Source organism: Aquila chrysaetos, chromosome 6, assembly GCF_900496995.4.
Source record: "Aquila chrysaetos chrysaetos chromosome 6, bAquChr1.4, whole genome shotgun sequence".
In the NCBI taxonomy this organism is placed as follows: domain Eukaryota; kingdom Metazoa; phylum Chordata; class Aves; order Accipitriformes; family Accipitridae; genus Aquila; species Aquila chrysaetos.
In genome coordinates, this window is record NC_044009.1 from 2,942,608 (window position 1) to 2,970,432 (window position 27,825).

Consider the following 27,825-nt stretch of genomic DNA (forward strand, 5'->3'; position numbering starts at 1 on the left):
GGTCACTTCTTTTATTTTTCCCAGAAGCTCCTAAACATGGCCTGAGTTGGACTGCCCAAATAGCACGGTGAAATAAAACCGTGGGCGAACCTGAAGCACGCACGACCTTTCGCTCGGACCTTAGATCTCCGGTTTGATAGACCGGACAAAGTTGTAATTTTATTTCTGTCCCCAAAATGAGTGGGTCTCCTGTGTCTGCATCACCCCAGGTTTTCTTAGGGGGGACTGAGTCCAGGAGAGATACTGGTCAGAGGTGGGAATTGCTGTTGCCACAGCACAGAGCGCAGGGGACCCAGGCTGACCTGGGGCAAAGGGCTGGGGGGAACCCCCCCTGGTCCCCAAGAGGGGCTGTCGCTCTCCCAGTGGGAAGCGCGGGGGACTTCGGGGCTCCCATCCATCCATCCATCCATCCATCCATCCATCCCACCAAGGGCTGTGCCCGGGCTTTCACACTGCCCGGGACTGGGGAGGTGCTGGTGGTTGGTGGTGGTGCTGGGGGGGGGGGGTCCCGTCTGTCCCCTCCGGGATGCGAAAGAGGACGGGACCGACCCCCGGGGATGGGGTGGGGAAGGATAAAAGGGCGGGATGAGGATGGCGTGTGGGATTCAAAAATGCGGCCAAAGCGCCTCTGCCGGGGTTCTCCGCTCGGGAAAAACGTGTGGCTGCCAGGCGGGGGGGGGGGGGGGGGAAGAGAAGCCCCGCAAGGGCAGATCCGCAGAGCTGTCGCTGCTGCTGTCGCTCGCAATGAGCCGCTCTCGGAGCGGAGCCTCCCCACGTAGGTAAATGCCCGGGGTGGGGAGGGGGAGGCCGGCTTTGCCTGGGCGCATCTCCCCGCTGCAGCCCGCATCCCTTCCCGGCCCCCCCCCCGGTGGCAGAACCGAGGGGCTGGGACCGTGAGCGGGGCGGGGGGGGGGGGGGGGGGGGCTTCCAGCACGGAGCCGAGCAGCGGGGACACGCAGCCCCGAGCCGGGAGGGTTTGGGGTTGGTTTGGTCGGGGTTTTTTTTGGTTTTTTTTGGGTTTTTTTTGGGGGGGGGGGGGGGTGGTTTGGGGCTTTTTTTTTTTTTTTTTCCTCACCCATCGGGGGGGGGGGGGGATTTTGGGGAGGGTCGGGGAAGAGGATGCAATGAGGCTCCCCCGGACTGGGTGATTTTTACAGCCTGCCTCCTCCTCCCCCAGCCTCTCCCCCCCCCCCCCCGGTTTTGGCTGGCTCGCTTTCCAGTTGCTGCATGAAGGGCTGTGCTTGTGGCGGTGTGTGCCCGCTCCCGGAGACGTGGCGCACCTCCCTCGGCTGAGGCCGGGGAGAGGCCGGGGGAAAAGAGATTTATTTTTTTTATTTTTTTTATTTTTTTTTATATTTTCCTTTTTTTCCCTTTTTTTTTTTTTTTTTTTTTTCCTACCTGTCACGTTTATCCTAGAAAAATAAAAAAATAAAACGGCCAGGGCGAGGGAGCCCGAGGCATCCCCGGCACGGGGGGAGTGCGTGTGTGTGTGCGGGGGGCTCCCCGCCGCCCCCCGCCGCACCGCAGCGTGCGGGCACCGAGCGCGATGCGCCCCGGGCTGAGCTCTGCGGAATAGCGCGGCCGCCGCCGGGCTGGGGGCGGACGGACCCGACCGCTGGCAATTCCCTCTTGATGTCCATGAATGCAAACACCATGATTTTCATGATCCTGGGCGCCTCTATCGTTATGGTAAGAGATTTTGCTTATTTCCCTCCTCCCCCCCCCCCCCCCCCCCCCCGCACCGTCCCTTAGCCCGTGCACCTCTGTGTGTATGCGTGCGTGTGCATGTGTGTGTGCCCCATTAAACACCGAAGATTATTTTCTTGACGACTGCTTCAGTCTTTGGCAATCAAACTAGAGTCAATGTTTTATTCCATCATCCAGAGTTGACCAGATGCCTTGGTTATGGGCTCTTACAGGCAATAGCTTGCTTGATGGACATGAATGCGTTGTTGGACAGATTTCACAATTACATCTTACCGCATCTGAGAGGGGAAGACCGAGTTTGTCACTGCAACTGTGGAAGGTAAGTTACCCGCATAAGAGCTCTCTCGCCTGTCCCCCCCAGCCCCTTCCCACCTCATCTCACGGGGAAAGGCACAGCGAGGTGGTGGCCGGCGGCAGGGTGCTGCTGGCTGGACTACCATTTTTGCATTCTGGCTGTGTCTCACCTTCCTCAGCAGCTCCTGCATGAACGCAGGGGGGGTTTTGTTTTTTTCCGGAAGAAGAGTTTTCTGTGGGCCTGGAAGTCCATTTTCCTTTGTGTGCATGCTCGTGTCTCTGCATCTGCAAGCCCTGGGAAAGTGAGTAACTTTCATTTAAACGCTTGTCATTTTGCCTTTGTTGTCACCGGGCTGCGTTGTTTCTCGGCGCGTTCGTGGTCTGGGTGTTGCGGTTGGTGGCTGTGTGCCGTAAACGGAACGGGGTTTGGAGAACCGAGAGGATCTGTATCCAGGAAGGAGTGGTGCTGTCTAGGACAGTGTCACTTTGAGGCTTTATAATCTTTGATCGGCTTTTAATTCTCTGTGGCTTTTCTCCCGAGAGTTGTAATGATGCCGGACAGAGCACACCGAGGTAGCCGGTCTGTGCTTTTGTGGAGCGTTTAGGAAGCCGAGGGCGTCGGGGTGGCTTCTATGCCAGGAGTAACGCCTTTGCTGTGTACAAGTTTATGACTGGACAAATACCTACCTCTCTCCAGGCAATGCGTAATTCTCCTAAACAACGTAGCACTTCGGGTGCTCAGCTCGTAACCGGGCTTTGGCCGCGCTCTCTGTTAGAGCCTGGGGACCGGGTTCCGGGGAGGTGAATTTCTCTCTTCCCTATGGGACTGCTGTCAGTGATCCTTATCCTGCCTTCCTAGAGGCCTCGTTCCCCTCCCGTGCCTGGTTACTCACTGCCTGCTGGAGAGTTTCTTGTCTGTGGGGGAGTAAAGCAGCGTGAGGCCGTGCCAGCTAGAGGACATGCCGGGGGAGCCCTCCCCTGCCACGTCCAACGTTTAGGTTGAGCTTTCCTCCTCTCTGAGCTGCCCCTGGAACCGGCTGCATCCCGTCTCCGAGGCGTCACGTTCCTCCGGCGTCCCTGGTGTGGAAGCTAAGCTGAAACTGGGATGTGCGTAGCTTAACGAAGGGAAACTGCTTTGCCCTTCCACTCTGCTTCGTTCGCCGACGGTGATCGTTACCTTTCTCCCGACGGTTCCTCCTCGGATTCCCGTGGCAAAACGGCAAAGCTGGTACAAGCAGCACATCCAGGGCCAAATCCAGCCTGGCCCTGAGCGGTCTCGTAAGCAGAGCCTAAATACCCGGCTCCTTGGGCACCTCTGTGTTAAGGTCAATTGGGAAGACTCTGGACAAGAAACGTCCACGGCGTCTTTGACTTGCTTTGGGAGGGATTGGCTTTTTCTTAGGTGATGTTTTGCAGCCTTCCCAATGTTTTTCACTAGTTTGAGAGTTTTCCTCTGCCTTTTCACCCAATTTTTCTTTTTTACTTGTCACAGCTGTGTTCAGTGGTGGTGAAAATTGGCTGCTGGTAACAGACGTTAACATCATCCGGAGTGACTGAGGAGTGTCAGGTCTCACTGGTGGTGTTGGCAGAGTGTCCCTTCTGCCCAAATCTGAGAAGGTGGCAGGGGCACTCCTCTCTCCTCTGACTGTATGGCTGCAAAGATGCTGTTGAGGCAGATAAATTAGCCGTGGCACTCTCCCCAGACAGAGTTAGGTCATTTCTTAGAAAGTGCACGAAACAGCTTCCAGATTGTCAAGCGTGGATCTGAGAGGAGGCAAAAGGCAGAAGTTTACCAGTTGCCTTAGGTATGTAGGAGCAATGGCTCTCGCCAACAGAAATAGCATACCAGTCTCCACTCCCGGGCACGGGCTCTTGCCGTGCGCGAGCATCGGTTTCAACGTGTTCGTGCTCTGATGTAGGAGACGCTTGCACAAAGCATCCCTATACTATGGGACCGTGTGGCCTCATGCTTTAGTCTGTAATCCTCACCTGCTCTCTGTGAGCTCTGACCTGCTGCCTGAATGCCAGTGTTTCCAGTTCTCCCATTTAACAGGCAGGTGATGCCGAATGCGCCTTTGTCCTTTTTGTCAGCTGTCCAAGCGCTCCGAGTGCAGGCCTTTAGTGCACATAGCGTGAGCCACAAGCAATTCTGCCTTGCGCCAGGCAAGGATGCATCCTGAAGCATGCTGTGAACGGCGGTACCAGGGATTGATAAAGGGCTCTTAATTTGCCAATAACCAAAGGGAGTCCTTGGAGGAGCGAACTGGCTGCAGTTCAGTGTGTTGCAGGGAGGAGTGGGGAAAATAAGTAAATGTTGCAGAAGTGGAAGGGAAAGAGGAATTGGAATAAATGAAGATTGACGTGCGATAGGCTGAGCTGCTGCGATTACCGGTTTTGCCTCCTGCCCTGGTCAGTCACACCAACTAATTCATTCAGAGACGTTTTCCTTCGGCTCTCCTATCCTGGTTTTATCCTTCCTCAGGGTATCAGAGTGAAGCCCTTCCCCAGGAATGGCCTACCACATCCTAAGCACCCCAGGCTGGACCGTGAGTACCTGGCCTTGGGCATCCAGCGTACAGCAGGACGTGCTCTCCAGAAGGAATCAGAATCCGCGCCGAGCTTATGTCAGCGTGAGGGGCTGGCAGCTCTTGCCTCGCTGGTGACGGCTGTGGCCAGCGAGGGCTGACTCTGTGCGTGCCGCAGGTGCCGGCTGAAGCCGGGCACGCCGGGGGATTTGGGGGCTCCCACGCCTCTTATGTCCCACCTCATCCCTGCAAGGCTCCGGGGGAAAAAGCCCAGACTTCAGCCCTCGGCCGCTCTTTGATGCTAGATGAAGTCCCTGCCGCTCTTTGATGCTAGAGTGCCCTTCCCGGCCAGAAGACGGGGAAGATTTTCAGGCAGCCCTTGGCTTTCGGCTCCTGGCTGGGACCAGGGCAGGCGGGAGGGCCAAAGGCAGACGTGTGTCGTTAGTGCCTCCGCGACCCGGCTCTCCGCTCCCTGGGCAATGGGATGGGAGCCTGGCTGTGTTTCCAGCTCCCTCTCCTCACTCGTTTCTATCCACGCTTTCTGCTCCCCGCGGAGGGGCGGCTGGGACGCGGTGAGTCTCCCTCCGGTGGGTTCGTTTCTGGTGGGAGGCTGGCAGGCAGCGGCGTGAGCCATTCTGGGGGCTGTCCCAGGCTCTGCCCACATTTTGGGGGCTCCAGGCTCATAAGAGTTGCCTGGGTGCACGGCCAGCAGGGCAGACCGTCCTGGCTGTCTCCTCAAAGAGCCCGTCAGGTTGCGTGGAGGCTTGGTGGCTGGGGGTCTCGCCTCGTGGGCAGCGATGTGTCTTTCCCCGGACTCTGCCCTTTCTCCTCGCCACGGGGCAAGGAGGTCCCAGGACAAGCGAAAGGGAGTGCTGGCTTACGGCACCCTGCCCGCGTCTTCCCGAAATGCCCTCTGCCAAACCTAGCCTCGTTTCCTGCAGCGGCGGACTGTACTTTGGTTTTTTTTTCCCCACGTTCCTAAGCCCCCGGTGTGTTAGCAGCGACTGGGGTGAGTCACTGGGGTCAAGACATTTGGGGAAGAAAACCAGCCCCGTCTTCAGGCGCTGCTGAACACTGGACGCTTGGCACTGCTAGGGCTGATCTCCACCCTCGCTGTGCACACCCCCGTGGGGGTCAGGGTCACTGGGGCTATTTGAGGCTGAAGCTGTTGCTTGCCGCTTTATGCCAGGAGCAAGGTAGCAATTTGTCGAAGTGACCTCGCCATGCCGGGCCCTGGCAGGTGCTTTTCAGGTCTGTGATGGCAGAAGGGAGTTGTGGCTTCTTGCTGGACACAGCAGAAGAGAGAAGGTGCTTGTGAAGGCTGTGCCGTGCAAAGTTTTCCGTGACTGCCGGTGGCGGCGGGGACTGGACCCCACGGCTGCGCGGCGCTGGGAGGTAACGCTGTTTGGAGTCACACGTGCGAGCCGCCCTTCTCTCCCGCCCGGTGCAACGAAGCAGGCGGTCGAGGCCGATGCGTATTTGCGGTCTGTTAAGTGGCAAACATCCACCCAGCCGCGCTTTTCGGTCTGAGCCAACCCGGGCCGGACGGTGCCTTTGCCGTAGGAGTGGTCCTGCTCCGAGAGCCGAGACGGATGCTCCTCCGGGCTGGGAGCGGGAGCAGATGTACTCATGTGTGCAAGTGGGGTGTCACTGTCAGGCTGGACCGGTGCTTTCCCACTCAGCTGCCCTTGCTGGCAGCACTAGAGCCAGGGAAGGCAAAGCTGCCAAAACCCCCGAGGCCAGTCAGAGTGCGTCTACAGCTGTTCGGTGGGAAAACGGTCCTGCCAGTTCCCTGGGAAGGGAAGCTGGTGTAGTGATGGTGCGTGGAGTGAGAGCATCAGCAGAGAGACGAGGCTGGCCCTGGTACCTGCTACTGATACGGAGCCCGCGCAGACACGCCTGCTATGACGGGGACTGTTCTTCTCTTAACATCTGCCTTCTTGCCGGGGGAAGAAGGGGTGACAGCCACATTTACACTCCTGCTGGCTCCTGTTGATGCCATGCGGGAATGTGCCTGCTGGAGCGGATCCGTGGGGGAGCTTGGCACTCTCTGTCCTCAGCATGTGGAGATGTTCAGGCCGTCCAAATCATTATGCTTGCATGCAGGCAGCCCAGCCCCTCTGGTCCTACCTCCTCGGGATGCACCGATTCCCAGGAGAGAGCAGGGCTCTGGAGGGCCGCGGGAGTGTAGCGCTGCCCCAGTCCGAATGTCTCTGTCCCAGCCAGTAAAGGGTCCGCTCTGGAAGCAGAGAGCTGGCAGCAGATCAGGAGCCGGGTGATGTCATGCAAAGGAAAAACACCAAAGGGCGTCCGTGGAGGCAGGGTGAGCTGGAGAGAACAGACCGGACACCTGCGTGGAGCAAGGACCCGTCAAAACAGCCTGGGGGCCTTGGAAGTTCCCCGCCTGGGAAAGGACAGGGACCTCGGGAGCTCTGGCGCGTATTCCCTTTGCCACTGACCTTCTGAGTGACCTTGGGTGAGTCTGTCCTTCCCAGGCAAAGTCTCTCCCCGTGAGCGGGGTTGGAAAAGGACGGGGAGGAGTGTCAGCCTTACCTGAATGCCAGTACCCTGCAGCAGAGCTGGGGGCCCGGCCAACCCTCAAGTCAGCTCCTCCTGGCCGAGGGACACTTCAGCCCTGCTCTCACGAGGCTCTGATCCAGGAGGGAAAGTCTCAGGGCAAGGCTATGCCGGAGCTCTCCCGAAAGGCTGGCGTGCACGGAGACGCTGCAGAGCAATGGGCTGCTTCCCAGGAGAGTGGCTGGGCACGGGATGGGAAAGCGTGAGGTGGCTGCTGGCTGGGGCTCTGCCCCGATGCTGGGGTCCCTGGCGGCACCGGTGACCCCGGAGGGTGGCCGGTGGCGCTGGAGCAGCGTTGTCTTGCGGCGGCGTACGTTCCAGTGATGCTGCTCACTGGGGTCTGTCGGTGAGGGGCCAAATGCTTCCCTCCGCACTCAGAGGAGGGACGGGCCGATGCTCGACCCAGGCCAGCAGCACTGCTGTCGGGAGGGACACAGAGAGTACATTTTTGCTCTGTTTCCTCCTTTCCCAGCCCCTCTGGAAAAGTCATGAAACCTCCCTGTCCCCAGATCCTCTGTGGAGGTGCTGGGAGCGCTCATTGCCTAGCGCTGGAGACCACCGGGGCTTCTTGGGCTCCTGGTAGCCGCTACAGTGCAAAGAGTCCCGGGGAGACGTTTTCACCCGTGCCAGCCACGCCAGTCTGCAGACTGGCTTTGCCGGCAATCTGAGAGGTGCCGGGCTGTTTGGCACGCTTGGGGAGAGGCTGCAAGGTCAGACAGGGATGCAGAACAGGGATGCTCTTTGCATCCCTCTAGCTCTGCTTGCAGCCCCTGTGTAGGGCATGCCTTGGGGGCTGGCCAGCAAGGCAGGACGAGCCGTGTTCCCCCAAATCCTGCTGCAGCTGGGGATGGGGAATGGGTCAGTCCAGCCAGGCTGTGACAACCGCAGCGTGAGCCTGGGAGATGTGACGTGTCTGCTACCGACCGAGACTGACACCCGCCCGGGAGGGAGCCAAGGCGAGCCAGAGCATCAGTGCGCCGACATCCCCAGCGGAAGGGTGAAGTGGAAAGCGTAGAAGCAGCGACGGGCTCTTTGCATTTAAAATGACAGATCGGTGGCTCTTTTGTAAAGGCTCCCGTGCTGTGCTTTGGCTGCAGCAGCCAGCAACACACGCAAGGTCACTGGAAGGGACAATAGCGCTTTGGGCAGCTCTGTAGTGAAACTTCCCAGCCACGCTGGCCAAGGCTCTGCTCCAGCCCGCTGCACTGCTTGCCCTGGGAGGGAAGACGTCTTCCCCCTTTGTCAAAAAGACGAGGAAAGGGGACAGGGATGCTCCAGCTCACGCACACGTGCACAGACACGAAGCTCCCTTAGCGCAGCAGCTTCAGCTTCTCACCTGAAGCGGGGTTACGTTTCTTTTCCTACGATTACATCTCCTTCCCGTGGAAGCTCCACCGCATCCAGGGTGGGCATGGCTGTTAGAGGTAGCGCGTGATTAACCTAGTAGGAATAACTCGGCCGGGATCTGTTGCGACAGCTGATACCAGCTTGAACTGCCCAGGAATTGGCCCTCGGGTTATTTGGTACATCTTTTTCTTGTAAAGTAACATGGTCAGGACGTGGGTTTACCTTACGAGGACCACAGGTACTTGGTGACAGCTCTCTCGCAGCCGAGGGTGCTGTGAACCCCAGAGTCCTCACATCCACATCAGCTGTCTGACTGCTGGCTAAGGTAACGCAAGGCTGAAGGAGACTTTTCGTCTCTTCTCAAAGGTCTTTGGTTGGTGAAACCGGCACTGACGGGAGGGTTATGTCAGCCCCCGGGCGGCCACGTTTCTGAAAACAAGGTCTGGCCAAAAGCATTTGCTCTGAGGAGCTGCCCTGCCAGAACGTGGGCTCCAGCACTGTCTGCCCTCCCTGGAAGCGCGCTGGCGTGGAGCTGGTGGTGGCTTGCTGCACCCACGTTGTGCTCATCTCGGAGGTGATACGTTCCCTCGCTGGATCCAGCCCCCAGAGCCATCCAGGCCACGTTCCAGTTTCCAATTCCCTTGATATGCGGTGGGGACCCTGGACCTTTGCGCACTATTAATAACGTGCTGTGCTGATGTGCCGGTGTCTCTGAATCACTCCTGTCACATCCCCAAGGACTTGAGCTGCAACAGAAAACTTCTGGGGGTCTGTCCCTGTTCTCCTCCCGATCTCAGTGGCACCACTCAGTCCCGTCAAGCCGAAACAAAGCATAAAAGATCCCTGCAGCCCACATCTCTCAACTGTTGCACTAGCAGGAAAAATTCATCTTCCCTGAGCCTTTCTAAAGCCTTTCCAGAAAACTCTGCAGAGTGGAAACCTAGCACTGGCATCTCCACTGCATAGAACTATTTTGGTAACTCAGGGTTCCCAAAAGCTGCCTGGAAGGTAGCAGTGCAGGGTCTCATGTGCTTTCCTGGCATGCTTTAGTGACAGGAGGCTTTTCTTTGAAGGCAGTTTGCACCTGGGATCCAACTTTGATTTCTGGTACTTGGAAAGTTACGTTGCCACATCCAGATAGGTCAAGGTTTTTGCTCTCTGTTGAATTTTGCCTGTCATGAATTGTCTTTGGACTTCTTGGTGGCTCACCGTACAACAGGATTGACTCCTTTCTCGCCTGGGCATGACTGTTCCGCAGCATTTCAGGCTGTACAGGCAAAGGGCTGGCACAGGGGTACTGTGAGGACTGAATCCCTCCTTACGGAATGCTGGAAGCCAACGGTCGCTTTGTGTGTCCAGCCCCGGCCCACACACGAACAGTGAGAAAGGTTTAAACCAGCCATCATTTTCTGGAGTTTCCTCCCTCCGTTGTCTGTCTGAGATGCGCCTTATGGCTCATGGGTACGCAGGGATGTTGGTGCAGTCACGTTAGAGAAGTTGCGTTGAAAACAGTTGTTATCGACTTCAGTTGCACCCCAGAGCTGGTTATGTTGTCCTTCTGTCTGCCCCATTCCGTCCGCAGCCTCTAGATCTAAGTGACCTACAGACCTAGACTCATTGTGCTGTGGAGCCTGGAGAAGAGAAGGCTCAGGGAGAATCTTATCAATGTATATAAATACACGAAGGGAGGGTATAAAGAAGGGAGAGCCAGGCTCTTTGCAGTGGTGCCCAGCGACAGGACCAGAGGCAACGGGCACAAACTGAAACACAGGAGGTTCTGCCTGAACATCAGCAAACACTTGTTTACTGGAGGGTGACCGAGCTCCGGGACAGATTGCTGAGAGAGGTTGTGGTCTCCCTCCTTGGTGATATTTAAATGCCGTCTGAACATGGTCTTGGGCAACTGGCTCTGGGTGGCCCTGCTTGAGCAGGGGGTTGGACCAGATGACCTCCAGAGGTCCTTTCCAACCTCAGCCATTCTGTAATTCTGTGGGTTTATGGAAGCCGCCGGGCAGAAACGGGGACTTCACATCTGAGCCTGGACTCTGAAATCACTGGGCTTTGGGGACCGTCCCCTGCCCACGGAAAGGCAGCTGCAAACAGAAAAGGGGTGTCAGGCCCTGACTGCTGCCCCCAAGGTGCCATTCAGTCCGGTGGTGACCAAAGAAAGTTAGGAGAGCTGGAGGAGATCCCACTGCAGTGTGCAGAGTCAGCCTGCACCGAGGAGAGGGACGAGGCAGGGAAGAGGTGACAGTGTCCCTTCCCTCAACGCCCTGCAAGCAGAGAACAAGAGCTGTGAAGAAAGCAGACTGCGCTGTAGGGAAAAAAAAAAACCAACAAACAACCCTCTTGTGAAGCACGTGAGGAGAGTGCCGTGTCCCTGGATTGCTGGCCGCGCTGCACGCGCGTGTGTGTGTGTGTGTGTGCGCACACGCGAGTGCTACGGGCACATCCCTGCTCCTGAGTACTGCGGAAATTTTGGCAGTGGGAGGGGGGTACTCCGGGACTCTTTTCTGGTAGAGGGCTGAGCCCCTCTGTGAAAACCACCCCACGCGTGGAGAGATGTCTGCACTCACTTCTGGGAATGGGTCTGTCCTTGAGGCGCCTGGGAAGTTTTGCTTCTCTCAACTCCAGAGATGGCCGCGTGTTGGCGATGCTCCGCACGGGGAGGCTTTAGGTAGGGTCGTGACACAACGACGCGGAGGAGATACACGTACCAGCTCCGGCCGGGGCACTCAAGTCCTTCATCACTTCAAGGAGTCTAGGTTTCTGGAGGTGTTTGTGGACTCAGCCCTTAGGCTGCTTCTGTACTGCGGGAGGGAAAAGGGAGTAAGTTAAGGACCTGCCAGGCATCCTTGGAAGCGGCTGGGGAAGCGTGGCGCATGGGAGGTGTGCGTGAGGCTTGCCTTTTCCCCTTCTGCAAAGCTGCTTGGCTGTGTTCATGAAATTAACGGGAGCCCTCCCATTCATGAGTGAGAGGTCCCTTTTTGGGAGCCCTCCCATTCATGAGTGAGAGGTCCCTTTTTGGGAGCCCTCCCTCACACCCCCTTTGCCCCCTGGATTTTCCCTAGCCAAATGAGTGGGGGGGGGGGGGGAAAAAAAAAAAATAATAAAAAAAATAATCTCTGGTTACAAACCAACCAGCAAGATGAGGCGCGAGCAGGGCCTGCCATTAGCCTCGGAGGTCACTTTGAGCCGCCGTCAGATGCATCTCCTTTCTGCTACTGCCCCGGTCTGGTCCCTAATACTGGGACCTTTGCCGAATGCAAACGGGGAGCCGTACCAGCCAGCAGGAGCATGGCTAGACGGGCTTCCCATCGGCACCGGGTCGTACGCCGGCCCTGCGTGCCTTGATCCGCCGGGAGCTGGTGCCTCTGGTGCAGGTGGCCTCCATTAAGTCATTGCTGAGATTAGGGCTGTTTTCAGCAGGTTCCTTTGAGTGGAGGTTTGTTTGTGTAAATATTTGGACGTTTCTCAGGCATGATTATTGAGCAACCTGCACCTCATGCATATTCAGAGGCCTCCAGCGATATTGCCTCCTCTCCGGCACGTGGCAGCAGGGCTGGGTCCGCGGACGCGGGAGGGATGCGAGCGAGCGTAGGTGATGCCGGTGGGCAACGCTGGGAAGACCCCTTCCAGCTCTGCCCCGGCCTTGAGCTGGGAGCACCGGCGACGCATCCGCGCTGCGGTACCAGGACCGTTGCGGTGGTTTGACGCGTGCGACCTTAGCAGCGCTGGCAGGCACGCCGGGGCTGCCGAACGCACCTCTCCGTGCCTGGCTGGCCGTTCCTGGGCTCCCTGGCAGCAGCGGCGGCTCCTAAATCAGGCAGTGGGAGGGAGCAGGATGGCTAAGCACAAGAGCCTGGGCAGCCTCGTGGCTCCTGGCTGCTCTCAGGGAAGGTTAAGGGCCATTTCAAGCAGACGCGGAGGCTCCAGAGCAGCTTGCTCCCGGTTTTGCTTTTGCATCCCGGATCCTGGATCACCCGGGATCCTCCTGTCCCACACGCTCGGCTCACCTGTCACGGCTGGTCCCCTCCCACTCAGCCCCCACAGACCTGCCTTATTTTTTCCTACTCCACAACTCCCTCGCTCCAGCCCTGCCGTTTTCCTGCTTTTCCCAAGTTAACCAGGGTCTTTCGAGCAGTTCGGCGTCAGCCCAGGCTCGGTCTCCGTCGTCTCACTGCACAAACGACCCCAGCTGCCCTTCTGGCGTAAGGCACGGGGCCGGCCTCTCCAGAACCCCCGAGAGAGACGTACGTCTCCGAAAGCCCCAGAGTCCATGCTTTCCCTCTGCCGCGACGGGCAGTTATCGCTGCCTCTTCCCTGAGGAGGGTGAGGGAGAGCCTGCCTCCCAAACCAGCCCAGTCATGCAGTAAGAGAACCCGAGACGGTCTTCGAGCTCGCATGACTTTTCCAGGAGCGATACGCTGCAGGGTCCCTGCCATCTGCTGTCTGAGGATGAATTCAAGGCACGCTTTCAAGTCCTTCCTCCATGGCTGTAAACATGCTCTGCTCCAATATGTGAAAGATATGATTCGCGTTTTACTCCGAGAGACGGGACATTAAGCAAAACAGCACACGTCTGGAGACATGCCACGAGGCTGCTAGCACTGGCGGTCCTGCTTAGCAGAGGATTTTTTTTTTTTCTAACAACTCCCGTGGAGCGGTAGGTTACGATTGCGCTTGCAGGGCTACGCAGCCGCGCTCTCAGACTGCGTGTGCTCACAGGAGCAAAGCGTTATTGACCCCTGCCTGTGAACATGAACGCGGTAGTGCCCTTTACGTCTCGGGGGGGGCGACCACTCCAACCTCCCGCTGTCCTTAATATTATCGTCCGTTTCACAGATGACGAACTTTTAGGCACAAAGAGCCTGTGTCAGGAACGCGACGTGAGTTCCAGGCGTGGGTTCGGGTTTCTATACTTTTCTGCCTCGCGCTCTGCCAATTTCTATGCTGACATAACCTCAAAAAAGCCGAGACAGCGCTTCTACTCCCGGGGACCTTGGTAGAAACTCGAAGGAATGGTGTTAAACCAGCCCCTGGCCTCAACAGCAGGCGCTGGACGGAAAAAAACGTACTCTGCTCTTCTCCACTGATGCTTTTCCCTGTTTCTGTTCCCTGCAACAGGCATCATGTCCATTATGTTATTCCATATGATGGGGATCAGTCAGTGGTGGACTCCTCGGAGAATTACTTTGTGACTGACAATGTAACCAAGCAAGAGATTGATCTGATGCTGGGACTTTTGCTGGGCTTTTGTATAAGCTGGTTTCTGGTGTGGATGGATGGGGTTCTCCATTACGCAGTGCGAGCCTGGAGAACTAGCCGACGGTATGGTAAGTGCAGCCGCATGGGCTCCCTTCTCTTTCCTCGATCCCTTGCCCTGTCCTCTGAGGCTGGTGGAGAGGGAGGAGGTCGACAGCCTTGCAGCGGTTATTCCGTGCGGATTTGGCACAGGCCTGACCAGCCCTCTTTATACAAGCAGGAACGTTTACGTGGAAATAGCCAGCCGAGCATCCCAGCCTCGAGGGCTCTGCTTTGGAAAGTGTAAAGTATGTGTTGGTGCAAAGGGGTGGTTGATGGAAAGCGACGTGTTTACCCGCGGGCAGGCTGGCAGATGGTGGTCGTATGGCTGCACATGTGGGCAGAATATTTTCAGGCCAGACAAAACGTCCCTGAAATCTGGATTTTTCTGTGCATATAATTTGCAGCCAGGCACATGCTCGTGGAGTGCAGCCTCTTGTTGTTTGTATAAACGTATGACGATGTGCTGACAACGGCAGACATTTCTGTGCTGTGTCACGGATGCATCAGCTGAGGTTTCCCCATCCTCACTGCTGTTCCAGATGTGTTAATTTTTTTTCCCCGTAGTGACATCAGCCCCACAGGGAAAAGTGTTAGCCATACTAGTTAGTCTTTGGACCACTTAGCTTAGCATCCTGAATGAACATCCTGAGAATGACCAACAGACGCTCCTTCAGAGGCCCTCTCTGCCCCTCTTTGCTCTCTCAGCGTCGACATCCCGTGGACTTTAATTTTTGGAGGGGAAAAAAGACAGAAAAACTATTAAAAGAGTGAATGACTTGAAATGCCGTAACAGTATACCCACAGATCTCAGTCTAACTCTGACTGATGGTGCCTGGTAAATTACAACTCAGAGGAAAAGGAGAGTGAGCAAGAGAAAGATTCATCTGTAAACCTGTAAGAAATTTTAATTAGGGAAGCGGACTATCTCTTTCTAAAAACTCAGATCAAAATGATATTAATTTCTCATTAGTCTTCCCAAATCCCCAGCAGCCTGCTTGAGCAGTTTCTGAATCAGGACTCTCTTGAGGCTATGTTGCTGTCATTTCCCAAGCAGAAGGCTAATTGTCAGCGTTTCCAGCGAGATCTAAGGTACCGAGCCAATCTTGAGGCCGTGACACCTGTTTTTGATCAGACCACCTGTGGCTGTGATCTCATCAGTGCTCATATAGTCAGCAGGGCTGGCAAGAGCTATCCTTGGGTGAGATGCTGTAGTGAGTACAGCAATATCGTTCTTCAGAGCTGTTGCCTTTCGTTACAGAGCGGTGAGCTACAGGCGTGGTATTGCCATCTAAACTACCTTCTTGTGAATTGATGCTGCGTAGATTTTTATTTTTAGTAATTCAGGGTGATGCTAGGAATTGATTTAGTATTTAATCCGAACAATCTTTTTTCTTTCATTTTTTTTTTTTCCTTCATTTTTTTTCCTCCCTGTGTACACATATTCTAAGTTTTTAAGAAGGGGGTGGCCAATGGCGCAATATACTGTGCAGATACATCTTTTCAGAAAATGAATGCAGCGTTACGTCGCGCCCGGCTTTTTCTTCCCTTAGCAACCCCGCCGGCAGTGCTCCTTTCACGGCGCAGAAGGCTGACACCCGCTCTGGCCTGAGATGTTGTCTCTTAGTGCCGTCTTTGTGGTGTCGGACCAGTCTGCTCTTAAACCAGGTTGGTTGTTCCACAGCCGTGTGCTTGCGCTGTTCCCACCTCTGTTAACAACCAACCCTGTGTCCTCATAATCAGATGTGTGGTAGAAGAGACCCTGGAAACCCTCCTCGTCTAATCTGTAGGTCAGGTTTTGTAGCATATAGTGTGCAACGGGACATGATGTCTCTTTCCAGTAAAGGTTTTTACATGCCTTGAGCTGTTCTGTCCAAAACAGTGCGCTTGTGTGCTATGCTGAGTGCATTTCGCTAAAGACAGGCTGGAAAATCACTGGGGAATTTGGAGCAAAATAATGAACGTTGGGCTTTTAGGTATTTCCTATTCATTCAGATCAACTATGCAAATCTAGTCATTTTAAAGGCAATAAGCAGAAAGTATACCTATGTCTTTGTTGAATGAGTACCTAAGCTAAAACTTCCTTCTAAAGAAAGAAATGGTGCCTGCGACTGAGAGATAGGGGTAGTATAAAATACTGTACTGGTACAGAATGTAGAGCCCTCCCTGAAATACATGAGTACCACTTAGCAATGACTCAATGTCACATTGTGGCCTGATCAGCTTAAATTTTGGTCTATTAGAATAACCTATAGCTCCTTCCTGATGGAAGAGATTTCTTAAAATAGAAAATATGCTATAGAAATTCAGACATCCCATTGCGCTTCATAGTAGCTGCAGTGCTGGTCGGAGCAGTCACATACCACCTCATGCTAGTTGCAATAGTTCGACTTTATACAATCTGTTGTTCTCTGGGACTTTCAAATTCTGCTTTGTGGGGTTGGGCTAGGTGTATTTCTGGGTGGAACGACCCAAAGCTCTCTTGAAACTGAATTGGCAGCTGCAACACTGGATTCAGGAAATGTTCGTGGGCTGAGAGCTGAAACACTGGATTAAAAAAAAACCGATGCTGTCCAGCCTGCACCGGCTGTGGGGCAGAAAGTGGCTTGTGCTGATGTTGCACGAAATCGGCCAATGCTTCAGAAGACAGAAGAAAAGAGCCGGGATTGAACAGGGATGACCCGTGTGCGGCAGCAGCGTGCTGCTCTTTCCCTGGCAGCTTGGTGCCCGGAGCAGCTCCCTGCTAGCTACGGCGATTAGCAGAGATCAGTATGAGGTTACTACCTTCGTTGAATCTTGCCCCTACTGTTAGCCCGACGCTCAGAGCGTGGGTAAGGCACAAAGAGGGCTGGAGGATAGGGCTCATCACAAGGAGTTGGTTCCTACCAAGAGGAGAAAGCTGGAGTTTGCCTCTTCTAACTAACTCCCACCTTCGCTGTCACGATAGGCCAGTGCAGCCCGTCTGTGCCGCTCTTGAAACGAGCCGTTCCTATAGCAGGCACGACCCACGCGTGTTTTGCTCGGGGTCGTGTCTGAGGGGTGGGTATCTGTTGGTTGCGTCCAGGGCACAGGCTGTTGCAAGCCTGGGAGAGGAGCGGGCAGTGCTGTGGATACAGCCAAGGCATGAAGTCTGGCTGGGGAATAAGCGTGGTCTGAAGGGAAACCTCGAGGGTGGCCTTGCCGAGGCCGTAACTAGTGCCCGATTTCTGGGGGGCACTCCAGGAACGGGGCTAGGCAAGGCAGGAGAACGTGGGTCTCGCCAATTCCTGTAATATCTCATCTTCCTTCTCCTTTCTGCCTTCCAGACAATTCCTGGTCTTGGATTCCAAAATTTTGTAACTTAAAGGAGTTCAGAAAACGTCATCACAGGCAGTACGAGGAGGCGACTGGGAACATGGTGCACATCAAACAGAAGCTGTACCATAACGGGCACCCTAGCCCACGGCACCTCTGAGGAATGCCTTCCCCTCCAGAGACTGCAGTGAGGTTTTAAAAAGGACTTTGCTCTTCTTCCAGGGGAACAGCTACTAGTTTGCTCCTCTATGGAAGCCAACCGAGGACACAATTTTACTTATCCATCCTGTGTGTTCCTGTGGCACACCACGATGCACAACTAAGCCAGTCCTGGATGCTACGCAGCCAAGACATTGCACTGTGTTCCACATTTTATTGTCAGACTTGTGTATATATGTAAAAAGCAGACAAACAAAAACAAACAAAAAAGAGAAAAGAGATTTGCATTATACTTTCAACCCCCCTTTCCCTGGCATTCACGGCTGTCCTGCACATCCAGCTACCCTCTGGGGAATGTTGGCCGAGGGTACGGAGGTGGGACAACATGAAGAAGATGCAGAGTTTCTCATCCAGGAGCTCAAGTCCCCCGTTTCTTTGGTCCTTTGGCTTGGTTTTGCTGTGCTCTGTTCCTTCCGTTGCTAGAATGGCTTGGCTGGTCACAGGTTTGGATGGGGACTGCTGCCAGCTGGTCGTGAAGGCACAGTGTCTCTTTTGCTTTGGTTCATGTTTTGGGGAGTTGCTGGGGGGGAAGGAAGGCCTGGGAATATATAACTGATTTGTCGTTTGCATTGCTATACCCTGAAACCTGCCTTAAGCGATCCAAGAAATCTTAGTACCAGGGGAACAGCACTATAAGGTATTAGTCCATTTAACAGGGCTGGTGCCGGCTGGGTTACGCCACTTTTATATTGGTGGTACCTTGCTGATGTCAGTGCTGTTATTCTTCACTAATGCTAGAGAGGAGTCCCTCCTGGTGTGCGGGGAGAAGCGTATCGAGCTGAATGGTGTTAGATCTGACTTGCACCCTGATCATACCCCTCTGCTGCATAAGCACGACCCCCCCCCCTTGCCTGGGAGGAAAGGAGCTACTCTGCCCCTCTTTTTAGAGGGTGAGAGCCTGGGGCGCTGGTTAATACCACCCTGAGAAACAGTGCAGCGAGAGGGTCCTGTTAACAGTCCCACTCTTCCTGCACGTAAACAGCCACATATCTCCTCCCGCTACTGCTCCAAGCTGGAATAGCACTTCAGCAGCAGGTTGGGCTTGGCTTGAGGAACACAGAGAGGCGTGGGCCTGAAGCCAAACTCGTCTACGGCATCAAACGTCCCAATAATGGGTTGAATCAAAGTACGAGGAAGCTCTAACATGGTTTTGCCTTCGCTTCCCCTGGTCGCAGCTTAGGTGTGGGTTTCGAGGTAGCTAGCAAGTGTCTGAAACCAACCTCCACATCCCAAGACCTCCTTCGCTTCCAGTCAGAGTTGCCCGAAGGAGTTGATAAAGCCCGTGTGTACCTAGACGGCACAGTGGTATCCGATTCCTGGAGCAGTCATGTTCTGCTGGGGGAGAAAAGCAAATGAATGCACCCAGACTGCATTGCTTTTGCACATGCTGGGCAGCAGTCAGCAGTAGCCCTGCTGGCTGCAGTGGGAAGAGAGAGATTTTTATTGAGAGGAATAAGGGAGGGAGGCACTAGCCCCAAGAATTTAAGGTGGTAGCCCTGAATCCCAATCATTTGTCCTTCATCGATCATTTTGTATTGAGAGGGCTTGTGCTTAAATGGGGAAAACATCCAGAACGAAAGGATGATGAATATTATCAGAAACTGCTGGTTTCTTCCATGGATTCCTTGACTCTGCCAGTGGCCTCCTATTGTTTGATTGCAATGTCTGTGAAGAGAAAAGGACACCATGACTCCCAGCTCTTTTCCTCCCTGCTTCAGCTTCTGTGTCTTGGGTTTGCTTTTTTTTTTCCATTGTTTCCTATGCCCAGGATCAGTTCAGTTATTTACACGCCCCAAAGCTGGCCAAGAGCCAAACTCACCTGTTTTTCTGCCATTCTTACCTTTGCTATTCCCTAGTGCCTCTTGTCTTGGAGCCCCAGTTTCTGTCTGGGCCTAATAATTGCCTGGTCTATACTTATGTCTGTCTGCTTGACTGTCTGTCATTCAGGACTTCCTATGGTCTGCAGCCACCTGTTAGTATCTAAAGAATGACTTTTCCTTAAGCAGCTCCTTTCCAAGATACATGGCTTTGCAACCTCCCTCACTGTAGGAGCTTTGCGCATTTGACCATATGGGCTCATCCTCAAGTGGCATAAGACGCTCACTTCAATGGAGTGTTTCTCGTACAAGGCCAGATGAGAGCTGGCCAAACAGCTGTTCTGTTTGCCCTTGTGTGATGGCACACACTTAACTGACAGCAAAGAATAGGTACTGTATTATAAAACAGGTACATGTCACGGACATGTCTTCAGATGGGACAACGTTTTGCGGGGGAGAAAATTCCATCGTGATAAGGACAAATACTGAGTCTCTGGAACTAGTTGTGGGGAAAAAAAGCACTTTAAATAATCTTCCCACTTGGAGCCTCTCACTAGAGAGACTTAAGGCAGTGACCTAAACTGAGACTGAACTGAAAGTCTGGTTCTGCCCTGCTCTAGCAACTGACCTTAGTTGAAATGTCATTAAATATTAAACTTACAACTGGAAAGAGTGAAGTGATGGCTCACACTGATTAAGTCTGATCCACACCAGAATTTCAGAAGGATACGAGGCTCTGGAAGAGGGGAAAAAAAAAATCCTACATAGTACATATACCCATTGTTTAAGAACAGACGTTTTTTTAATCTGCTGTGTCTGCAGCTATTACCTTGTGAGCCTCTCTCTTGTTTACACTTAGTCAAAAAATAAAACAAAAAATACCCTCAGTGCAATTAAATTTACTGGGAGTAATTCACTGGTCTTAAATCCAAGGAAACCAGAAATACCCTCGTAGAGCAAGGTTTGTCCCAGCACACACTAAACCAATGGGATTAAGCCTGGGGAACTGACTAGGCCTTTGATTCTCATCCTTAATAAATAAGGGGCAAAGTTCCTTCCCATGCAGGAAGGCCAGGTCCTATTCCTGACCCGAGAGATCTGATGCATCTTCTGTGCAGGGGTGATTTCAAACAGCCAGCTTAATAGAGACACAAGGTCAGATTCCCGGTGCGAGGTGCCTTTTTCCTCTGAGTTTAGGAAGCTACTGTAGATTTGACCCTGTGTAACAGAGATCAGAAAATGCCTGTTGCTGGGACTGGATAACTTTACACACCAAGTAAGGCTGCAGCGGTGAGAACTCCCAGCACAGGAGCAGCCCAGGTCCCACGTGCCATTTAACCCGTGTTGGTATGCAAAAGATGCCCGTTGTTGCCAACAGCCAAGTGTCCGCCGTGTTGCCTCTTTGGGGAACGAGATGACAAGCCCCCCCAGAGAAGCAGAAGGTAGAAGAGGCAGCTGTGTTTTGAGCATTGCAGAACCCCAGTACCAGTTGTATTGCCCCAAGCAGCACCTGCTCTCTCTCTGCTTGATATCAGCACTCTTGTCCCCATCTCATCCCCTCAGCTGATTCTGCTCGAGGTGTGAGCCTTACCAACAACGTCTGACTTTGTGGTCTCTTGTTCCTCTGTCCAAGTGAGGTTGCTACTGTCGCTCGCAGCTCGGTTGTCTGTAAAGTCTGCCGTCGCACTGTCTTCTTCTCCTGTGCTTGTGTTCGTTTTGCTTTTGTCTGGTTGTGGGGGTGCTTTCTCCTTGTTTAATTGTCTGAGGTGTACTAGTGTTGACTTGTCTGTTGTTCTCTTACCTCTGATCCAGTCTTCACGCACAAAAAAAAACCACAAACAAACAAACAAACAAAAAGAACACAGATTGAAACAACAAAACCCAAACCCAGCAGCAACCTCAAACAAAAAGGGTTCAGCTGGGAGAAAGCGACTTTGGCATCAGGGAGTTGGCGCAACAAGGTCAGGGCTAGGCAAGATACCGGTCGGAACCTGTGGAAGAGAAAACACGGGGACGCAAAGCTTACAGCTGGCAGCTGCGTCGGTAATGGCAGCTCTGTAGGGACAAAGGAGTGGGAAGTGTGCACCATGTCTTAGCGCTCATCCGCCAGATGCTTTGAGGGAGGCTTCTGCAGAATTAGATAGTGGGGGGAATTTTGTGCCGCCTCAGGATAGGCTATTTTTAGAGCAGAGACAGAGCTTTAAAACCGTACGTGCCAATTCTCCAGAGCTGGGATCGGTACTGGAAACGTTCTCCCGCATTTTTGGTGCGAGGAGCCCAGGTCTGGCTGCCTGCACGCCGAATGGGTGCGTGCTGGCGGTGGGGATCTGTTGCAAAGGAGAGGTGTGGAGACACAGGTGGAGAAGAGCAGAGGCTTGTGAAATCCGTTATACCAATGAGTAGCTCCTTTTTGAATTCAAGCAGCCACTTACCAGCACTGCTGAATAAACCCCTTGCCCCTCAGTGAGATCCCTGAAGGTAGCGTAAAGCTAAACCCGTTCTATGCCAACCTTCTTTCCATTCTTACCACCTTCTTTCTTCTCAAGAGAGCCACACATTAAAGAGCAGGCCTGTCAAGCTGGTCGTCTCCTCCACTTTGCTTCCTATCTGGCATCTGTCATTCCGCCACGTTCAGTGGCTCAAATGGACGCGGGGAAGGAAGAAGTGACGGGATGCCAAATTCACCGTAGGCGTAAGAAGTGCCGTGCCGGGGAGGGGCTAGCGGAGCTGCATATTGCTTCAGGAACGAGAGGAAAGGAAGGGCCAAAAGCCACCACACGTGGGATTTCAAGCGTAGCCCAGAGTAGACCCAGGTACTATGCGTGCCTTCTTCAGCCTGCTGCTCCGACACAATGAGAAGGAGCCTTCCCCTTTGAGGAACAGTTTGGGAAGGTGTCTCCTGTGATACCAGCCATCCATCCACCTACCATGCCCTGTTATTTCTCAGCTAGCCCTTGAGCCAGCCAGGGACACATCAGCCGGCCCATCCTGGCTGAAGTATCTGGCAGCACCTATCGATAAACAGTAAAAGACCAGAACAGAGCCCAGAATGCAGGTCCCAGGCATTCACAGCACAGTGGAGTGGTTTTAGTTACTCTCACTGCTACTCTCTACCTCATTTTCCAGTTGCACTCAGCTGGGAAAAGAGAATCCCTGATAAAAAGGGGTACTAAAAAGAACCACTAAGATGATTAAGGGACTGGAGCATCTCTCCTGTGAGGAAAGGCTGAGAGAGCTGGGACTACTCAGCCTAGAGAAGAGAAAGCTCAGGGGGGTCAATGTATATAAATACCTGAAGGAAGGGTGCCAAGAAGATGGAGCCAGGCTCTTTGCAGTGGTGGCCAGTGACGGGACCAGAGGCAATGGGCGCAAACTGAAACACAGGAGGTTCTGCTTGAACATCAGCAAACACTTTTTTACTGTGAGGGTGACCAAGCGCTGGGACAGGTTGCCAGAAAAGTTGTGGAGTCTCCATCACTGGAGATAGTCAAAAGCCAGCTGGACATGGTCTTGGGCAGCCTGTTCTAGGTAGCCATACTTGAGCAAGGAGGTTGGACCAGATGAACTCCAGAGGCCCCTTCCAACCTCAAACGTTCTGTGAAAAATAAAAAATGCCACGCAAATGGTGTCAGGTGAGCTGAAGCCCGCTGGCTTTGCAAGAGACCAAGAGTTGGTACTTCAAGACCACAGCAGGCAGTGCAAACACAAACATCGATAGCCTTTGCTTACCTTAGATAAGGTCTAGGCAAGCCGAGGCAGGAGGAAGCCCTGGGGGAGCCAACGAGGGAAATCCTGATCCAAGGTTATTCCCCAGCTCGGGAGAAAGCACATCGTGAAGAAAACATTTCATGTGTACTGGCTCCCCTGGAAAAGGGAGGTCAGTGTTCACCCTTCACCATCCTTCGTATGAAGGCTAGAGGCTTGCAGGCAATCAAGGACACAGGGAGCCTCAGTCTCATTTCAAATTTCTCTTCGAGATGGCTTCACAGCAGCAGTTTAACATTCAGTATGGCATTGATGAAGAGCGTGTGTGGGTGAACATGGAGGTGATGAAGGCCTCTTCTGCATTCAGGGGGCTTTGAAGGTAGAAATAGCCAACAGAAGCTCCCAGAGCACCTCTGGATGTAAAAGAATAAAAGTACTTCTACTACCAGAGCATACGGTACAAATAGAAAGACATTCGGATCAACTGCTTTGAACGTGGCTATACTGGTGAAACAGATGTATGTTTCAGTGACAGGCAATGGGATGTAGAGTAGGGGACAGACAGGGCATTATCTGTTAGGCAGGGACACAGGACTGCTGGTTCTACTTTTGGGTGGAGTGAAGATGACATGGTCCTCTTAGACGAGCCCGGCTCACTGTGGTGCCCAGGAGGGCATGAAGAAGCAAGTGAATTTACTGAAGGGAAAAAAAAAACCCAAACCAAAACAAGCCAGGCCTGCAACCTCCATGCGTGTGGGCTGTGGGGGTAAAAGAGAAGGAAGCAGAGGAATAGGAAAACGTGGGCAGGTATAAGGAGAAGCTCTACAGTGAGGCCGGGCTGCCAGTTTGCTGCATCCTGGCTAGGCTCTCAGGATACTGTTCCAGTTTTGTGTGTGTGTGTCAGTGTGCGTCTGTGTGTTTATATCTGTGTGTGTCATCATGTGTTCACTGCATGAAGCCTATTCCTCTTCTTTAGTACCTCCCATTCATTCGCACTCTTTCTTTTCCAACGGGGTTGCTAGTTTTAGTGCCCTCTTCAAGCTGAGCCCTGGGATTTCCACCAGAAGGATGGCTCAATCCTGCAAGGCACTAAGCACCCTCAGCTCACAACGACTAAGGCAGCGGAAACCCTTGCAGGACAGAGCACACAGTTTAGGAAGATTTTTTTTTTCAATAGTACTCTGCAGTGAGAATACGAGAACAAAACTTGGAGTGCTCTTTTCCCTGATTGTTAATCCTTCTTTTCTTTTTTCTGCACTCAAACCAATTTTGCATGCATCAGTCAGGAAGAGGTGCAACACACGTTGATACTAACAGAGAGAAAGAGATTATACTCCGCTCTGAGTCTAATCATAGAATAATCTCTACTGTGGTTGAAAAGCAATAATGGCTAATTTTTTTATTAAATACACTTGCACAGGCAAACGTCACCTACAGTCTGTGTTCTCCAGCGGCCATGCTGGGAGTGGTGACGATGTTGTGCTGAAGCTAAGGGGAGCAGCCGAAGGCCGCAGAGAGCTTGAGGGTGGGGGAGGCAATAGAAAAAGCACACTGTGATTTTATTTGGGTCAATGAGTGAGTGTATTTCAGCCATTCCTTCCCTTTCAATAATATGTTTGTATAATAGATAACCAGTTCAGCTCCTGAAACTAAGCCCGTCCTTTGCTGTTTGTCAGTAAAATAGTTTTTTGCACGTTTTGCATCCGAGTGTTTTTTCCAACCCTTTGAACCGAATGATACTCCTGGCGTCAGAGGCTGGAGGTCTGCTAGGGGCACCGCAGACTAGCAGGTCACCAGCTTAGGGTCAGGGGTTTAAGAGAGGAGGAGGTACAAACACGGCTTGAATGGTGGGGGGAAAAGCCGTGCCCAGCCTTGATCTATGAAGAAGGGCTGTGCAGTTTCCCCCGCATTATGTGACATCATAGGACACTGTCCCAGATTTTAGCCTGCTTGTCTCCCACTCACTGGGAACACAGGAAAGCGCTAAGGTCCCAAACTGATTTTAAAAGAAGATAAATATTTTACTGTTAAAACCAAATTCTGGGTGCAGGCTACCTCCAGAGAGGAGCGTGGGCCTCTCTTGCCTACTGCCTGCAAGGGCAAGCAAGAAAGGCAGGGTGCAGGCAACCGAGGGCTTTGGCGCAGGCAAGGAGAGGCGTGCTCATTTCCCATTCTAGCAGTACCAAAATCTGACACCGCGAGCCAGTCCTTTAACATTCTTCATTCTGCTCTTTTCTCTCCTAGAACAGGACCACACACACACAAACAGAGCAAGTCTGACACTGAGTGGGACTTCAGTCCTTATGTGCAAAGATGCTGATGCACGAGTTGTTCTACAAGTCTGGGCAAATCTGGGCACATCTTACTCAGGCTTGGTGGAGACGCTACGTGAAAGCAGAGCAGCAATAAAAAAAAGCCCAACACCCAAGCAAAGAAACCCCCACAACAAGAATAAAACCCACAGCCTACAGCAGCAGGAAAGAGAGGAAAAAACCACCGAGGCAGCAAGGCAGGGAGCTGTTGTCATGGAACTGACTGATAGTTGCAGCACTGGCATCTCAAATTGTATCTGGGGGTAAAAAATGACCAGCAACAGAGACAGATGATCTGATTTCTCTTGAGGTGAGAACAATTAGAGATAGGGCAAGAGCTGGAGGACTGCCCGAGGACTTCTCTGAGCTAGCCATTCGCTGCTCCCCTTTGCACATCTTATAAAAATAACAACGTCATGTAGCCTGGTAATGCTGCTAGAGCTTCATTCCAGGAGATGCTATGTATCAGAAGATATGACCAAGATTTAGTAAGGCTGTGCTACCTCAAGGAATCAGGGGAAAGAGAAGGAAAACTGGCCAGCAAGGATACACTGCCCCAGGTCATTCAAAGCAGGATCTGACCCATACCTGTCCTTCACCAGGCACTCTATCTCTGCTGTCGGTGCTTGGTAGGAAAAGACAATGAGTAAAGCAGCCTGGTGGCACTTACTGAGTATCCAGTTGATCGAAGTCCTTTGGTTCCTCTTCTACCGCAGCTCAGGCGGGCAAACTTTGCCTTATCCCAATGCCTGAGTGGTTGATGTCAGCAGGAGAGATGCTGACTGAATCGCAAGGTCCAGCAGAGCACCAGGAGTCTGTGAAAGCATTGACTAAGGGATGCACATCATGAATGGCCTGGAGATTGCAAGAGAAGCAGGGTGGAGAGGTAACCGTTAGAGAAAGGTTTTTCTATTGTCATTTTTGGCTTGTGAAATTCTTGTGGGACAGCTGACTTACAATGAGCCCTCAAATTCAATCCTAGCTCCTTGCTCCCCAAGTGATGCAGTTACAGTTGTGCTGCCTCTCAAGATACCCCAGGACCATATCTGCATTTTCTGCCAAAAGCTGACACAGCAGCTGGACTGCCCACGCATGCCCGTTTGCTGCTACAACACCCTCCTTGCGCAGGGGTGACTAGTCATCCCTACTCTTGTTGCAGCCACATTACCCTCCAGCTCTTCACTTGCAGATGGGTTTGCTATGTACAATCTCCTGTGTTTGTTTTGGTTTCTTTTGTGGTGCTTTTGTGCGTCTAGGCCTTTGAGCTGCACTGACACCAAAGGGCTGTGCGTGACTATAAGCCAGGCCCAAGAGAGGAGAACCCCCTCGCAGGGAAAACGCAAACCTGGCAGGTTGCACACCAGGTGAACGTAGGGACAAACCACCCCCAGGAAGCTGCAAACTCTGGCATGTTTTTGTCAGGATCCCTCCAACAGATCCCCATTACTTATATCCACGTGCCAACAGCACTCAGTCAGCGGCGGCAGACGATGGGCTGCCTTCCATAAGCAAAGAACTTCCTGGAGCAGCAAGGCTTCCCAAGGCAGGCCAGTGACTTGCATTACGGGCTGGGCAAATGAATCAGATTTTTTTAAAAAAAAAACATATAGGGAGCATAATAATGTTGCGATAAAATGGAGACAGCCACAGACAATGGATTATAAAAGAACCTGAGTGCTGCTTCTCCATTCAAAACACAAGTTGGCAGGGAAATACTTCCTGGGGAGACGCCCGTCTCCCATAAGTCCTACAGCGTGGGACATGGGCTGGTGAGAAAGTGCGCAGCACTCGTATCCTTGTACTTGCACAATGGAACTTTCCTCCCAGTGTATCACGTTCGAAAAGAAATACTTTTATGGATGGCAGCTGAGAGTAGATAGATGACCACGTTATAAATCTGTCTCCCAGCTGCAACGTTGAAGCACAGAGAAGGCGTTTCAGCTGGCAATGGCAAAGCTGGGGAGTGATGGATTGCTTGCTAATCCATCTGCTCTTAGATTTGCTCTCCAATAAAAAATACTATTTTAATAAAGTGCTGTTAGCTCATAACTCACTCAGTGTCATAGAGAGGAGATAACCTCAGCCTGGGGTTGCCATCCTGTATCCCTGCACGGAGTGTTAACAAATAGCTAGCTGGGTGCCACCTCCACAGGGACATCATTCATCCTGTGAGCTGACAGCAAACCAAACTTACTGATGAGGCTGGCAGAGGTGACAGAGGCCCTGCATTTAAATCTTTGATGAGGCAGGAGTTGCACAATGACAGGTGGCCTTTTTTCTCCTTTCCTGTTGCCTTCCACACGAGCAGCAGCAGTGACAGCAACTGGCACAGCTATTCAGCGGGCGGTAGGGCATGAAATCACCTAGCTGGTGGCTAGGAGCGACGTGCATTGCAAGAGGAACAAGGAATCTCTTTTCAAAGGCAGGATTTAGAGAGCTGGTAGCAATAGTGCCTGGGATGCATTGAGGGAGCTGGCTTCATCAGTCCAACAGCACATGGCACATGATGTGAAGGAAGGAAGAGTAGCCTGCAAGTGTGAGAGAATGGATGGAGAACTTTATTTCCTGTGGAAATAAAAAATGAAGTGTCAACACTGAAAAAAGCAGCACTTTCAAGCCTGACGGCTACAGTCGTTCCAGGCTGCGCTAAGGCTGACCAGGTGCAGAACTGCAGTGCAGCAGCTACCCGTATTCCCAGCATTCCCCGTGCCAGTAACCAGAACA

The 27,825-nt window shown here is 52.9% G+C and overlaps 1 protein-coding gene and 2 long non-coding RNA genes across 4 annotated transcripts; 2 read left to right on the forward strand and 1 right to left on the reverse strand.

The window, feature by feature from the left end:
• Positions 1-570: 570 nt before the first annotated feature.
• On the forward strand, positions 571-24,482 carry TMEM240 (transmembrane protein 240). 2 transcript variants are annotated; one of them, XM_030019019.2, is made up of 5 exons: positions 668-779; positions 1,417-1,689; positions 1,920-2,026; positions 13,578-13,786; positions 17,060-24,482. In XM_030019019.2, exons 2-5 carry the CDS (start codon positions 1,633-1,635, stop codon positions 17,206-17,208), a joined length of 522 nt encoding a protein of 173 aa, XP_029874879.1. In that variant the 5' UTR covers positions 668-779; positions 1,417-1,632; the 3' UTR covers positions 17,209-24,482. The 2 variants fall into 2 exon arrangements, with proteins under 2 accessions (XP_029874878.2, XP_029874879.1); XM_030019018.2 differs by lacking the exon at positions 1,417-1,689 and having other exon boundaries at positions 571-775; positions 1,885-2,026.
• Positions 7,017-11,534, forward strand: LOC121233378. The gene is made up of 2 exons (XR_005932641.1): positions 7,017-11,429; positions 11,467-11,534. It is a non-coding gene; the product is annotated as an uncharacterized LOC121233378 (long non-coding RNA).
• Positions 17,408-27,115, reverse strand: LOC121233377. Its single transcript, XR_005932640.1, has 5 exons — positions 25,772-27,115; positions 22,814-23,202; positions 22,377-22,679; positions 20,676-20,897; positions 17,408-18,932 (listed from the first exon to the last, which is right to left on the reverse strand). It is a non-coding gene; the product is annotated as an uncharacterized LOC121233377 (long non-coding RNA).
• Between the last annotated feature and the right edge of the window lie 710 nt (positions 27,116-27,825).

Excerpts from the sequence above, each read along its gene's own strand:
- TMEM240 (XM_030019018.2), top strand. The coding sequence starts at position 586 with ATGAGGATGGCGTGTGGGATTCAAAAATGCGGCCAAAGCGCCTCTGCC. Across the intron at positions 776-1,884 it reads TCGGAGCGGAGCCTCCCCAC|AGTTGACCAGATGCCTTGGT; the intron begins GTAGGTAAATGC and ends TCCATCATCCAG. Across the intron at positions 2,027-13,577 it reads TGTCACTGCAACTGTGGAAG|GCATCATGTCCATTATGTTA; the intron begins GTAAGTTACCCG and ends TCCCTGCAACAG.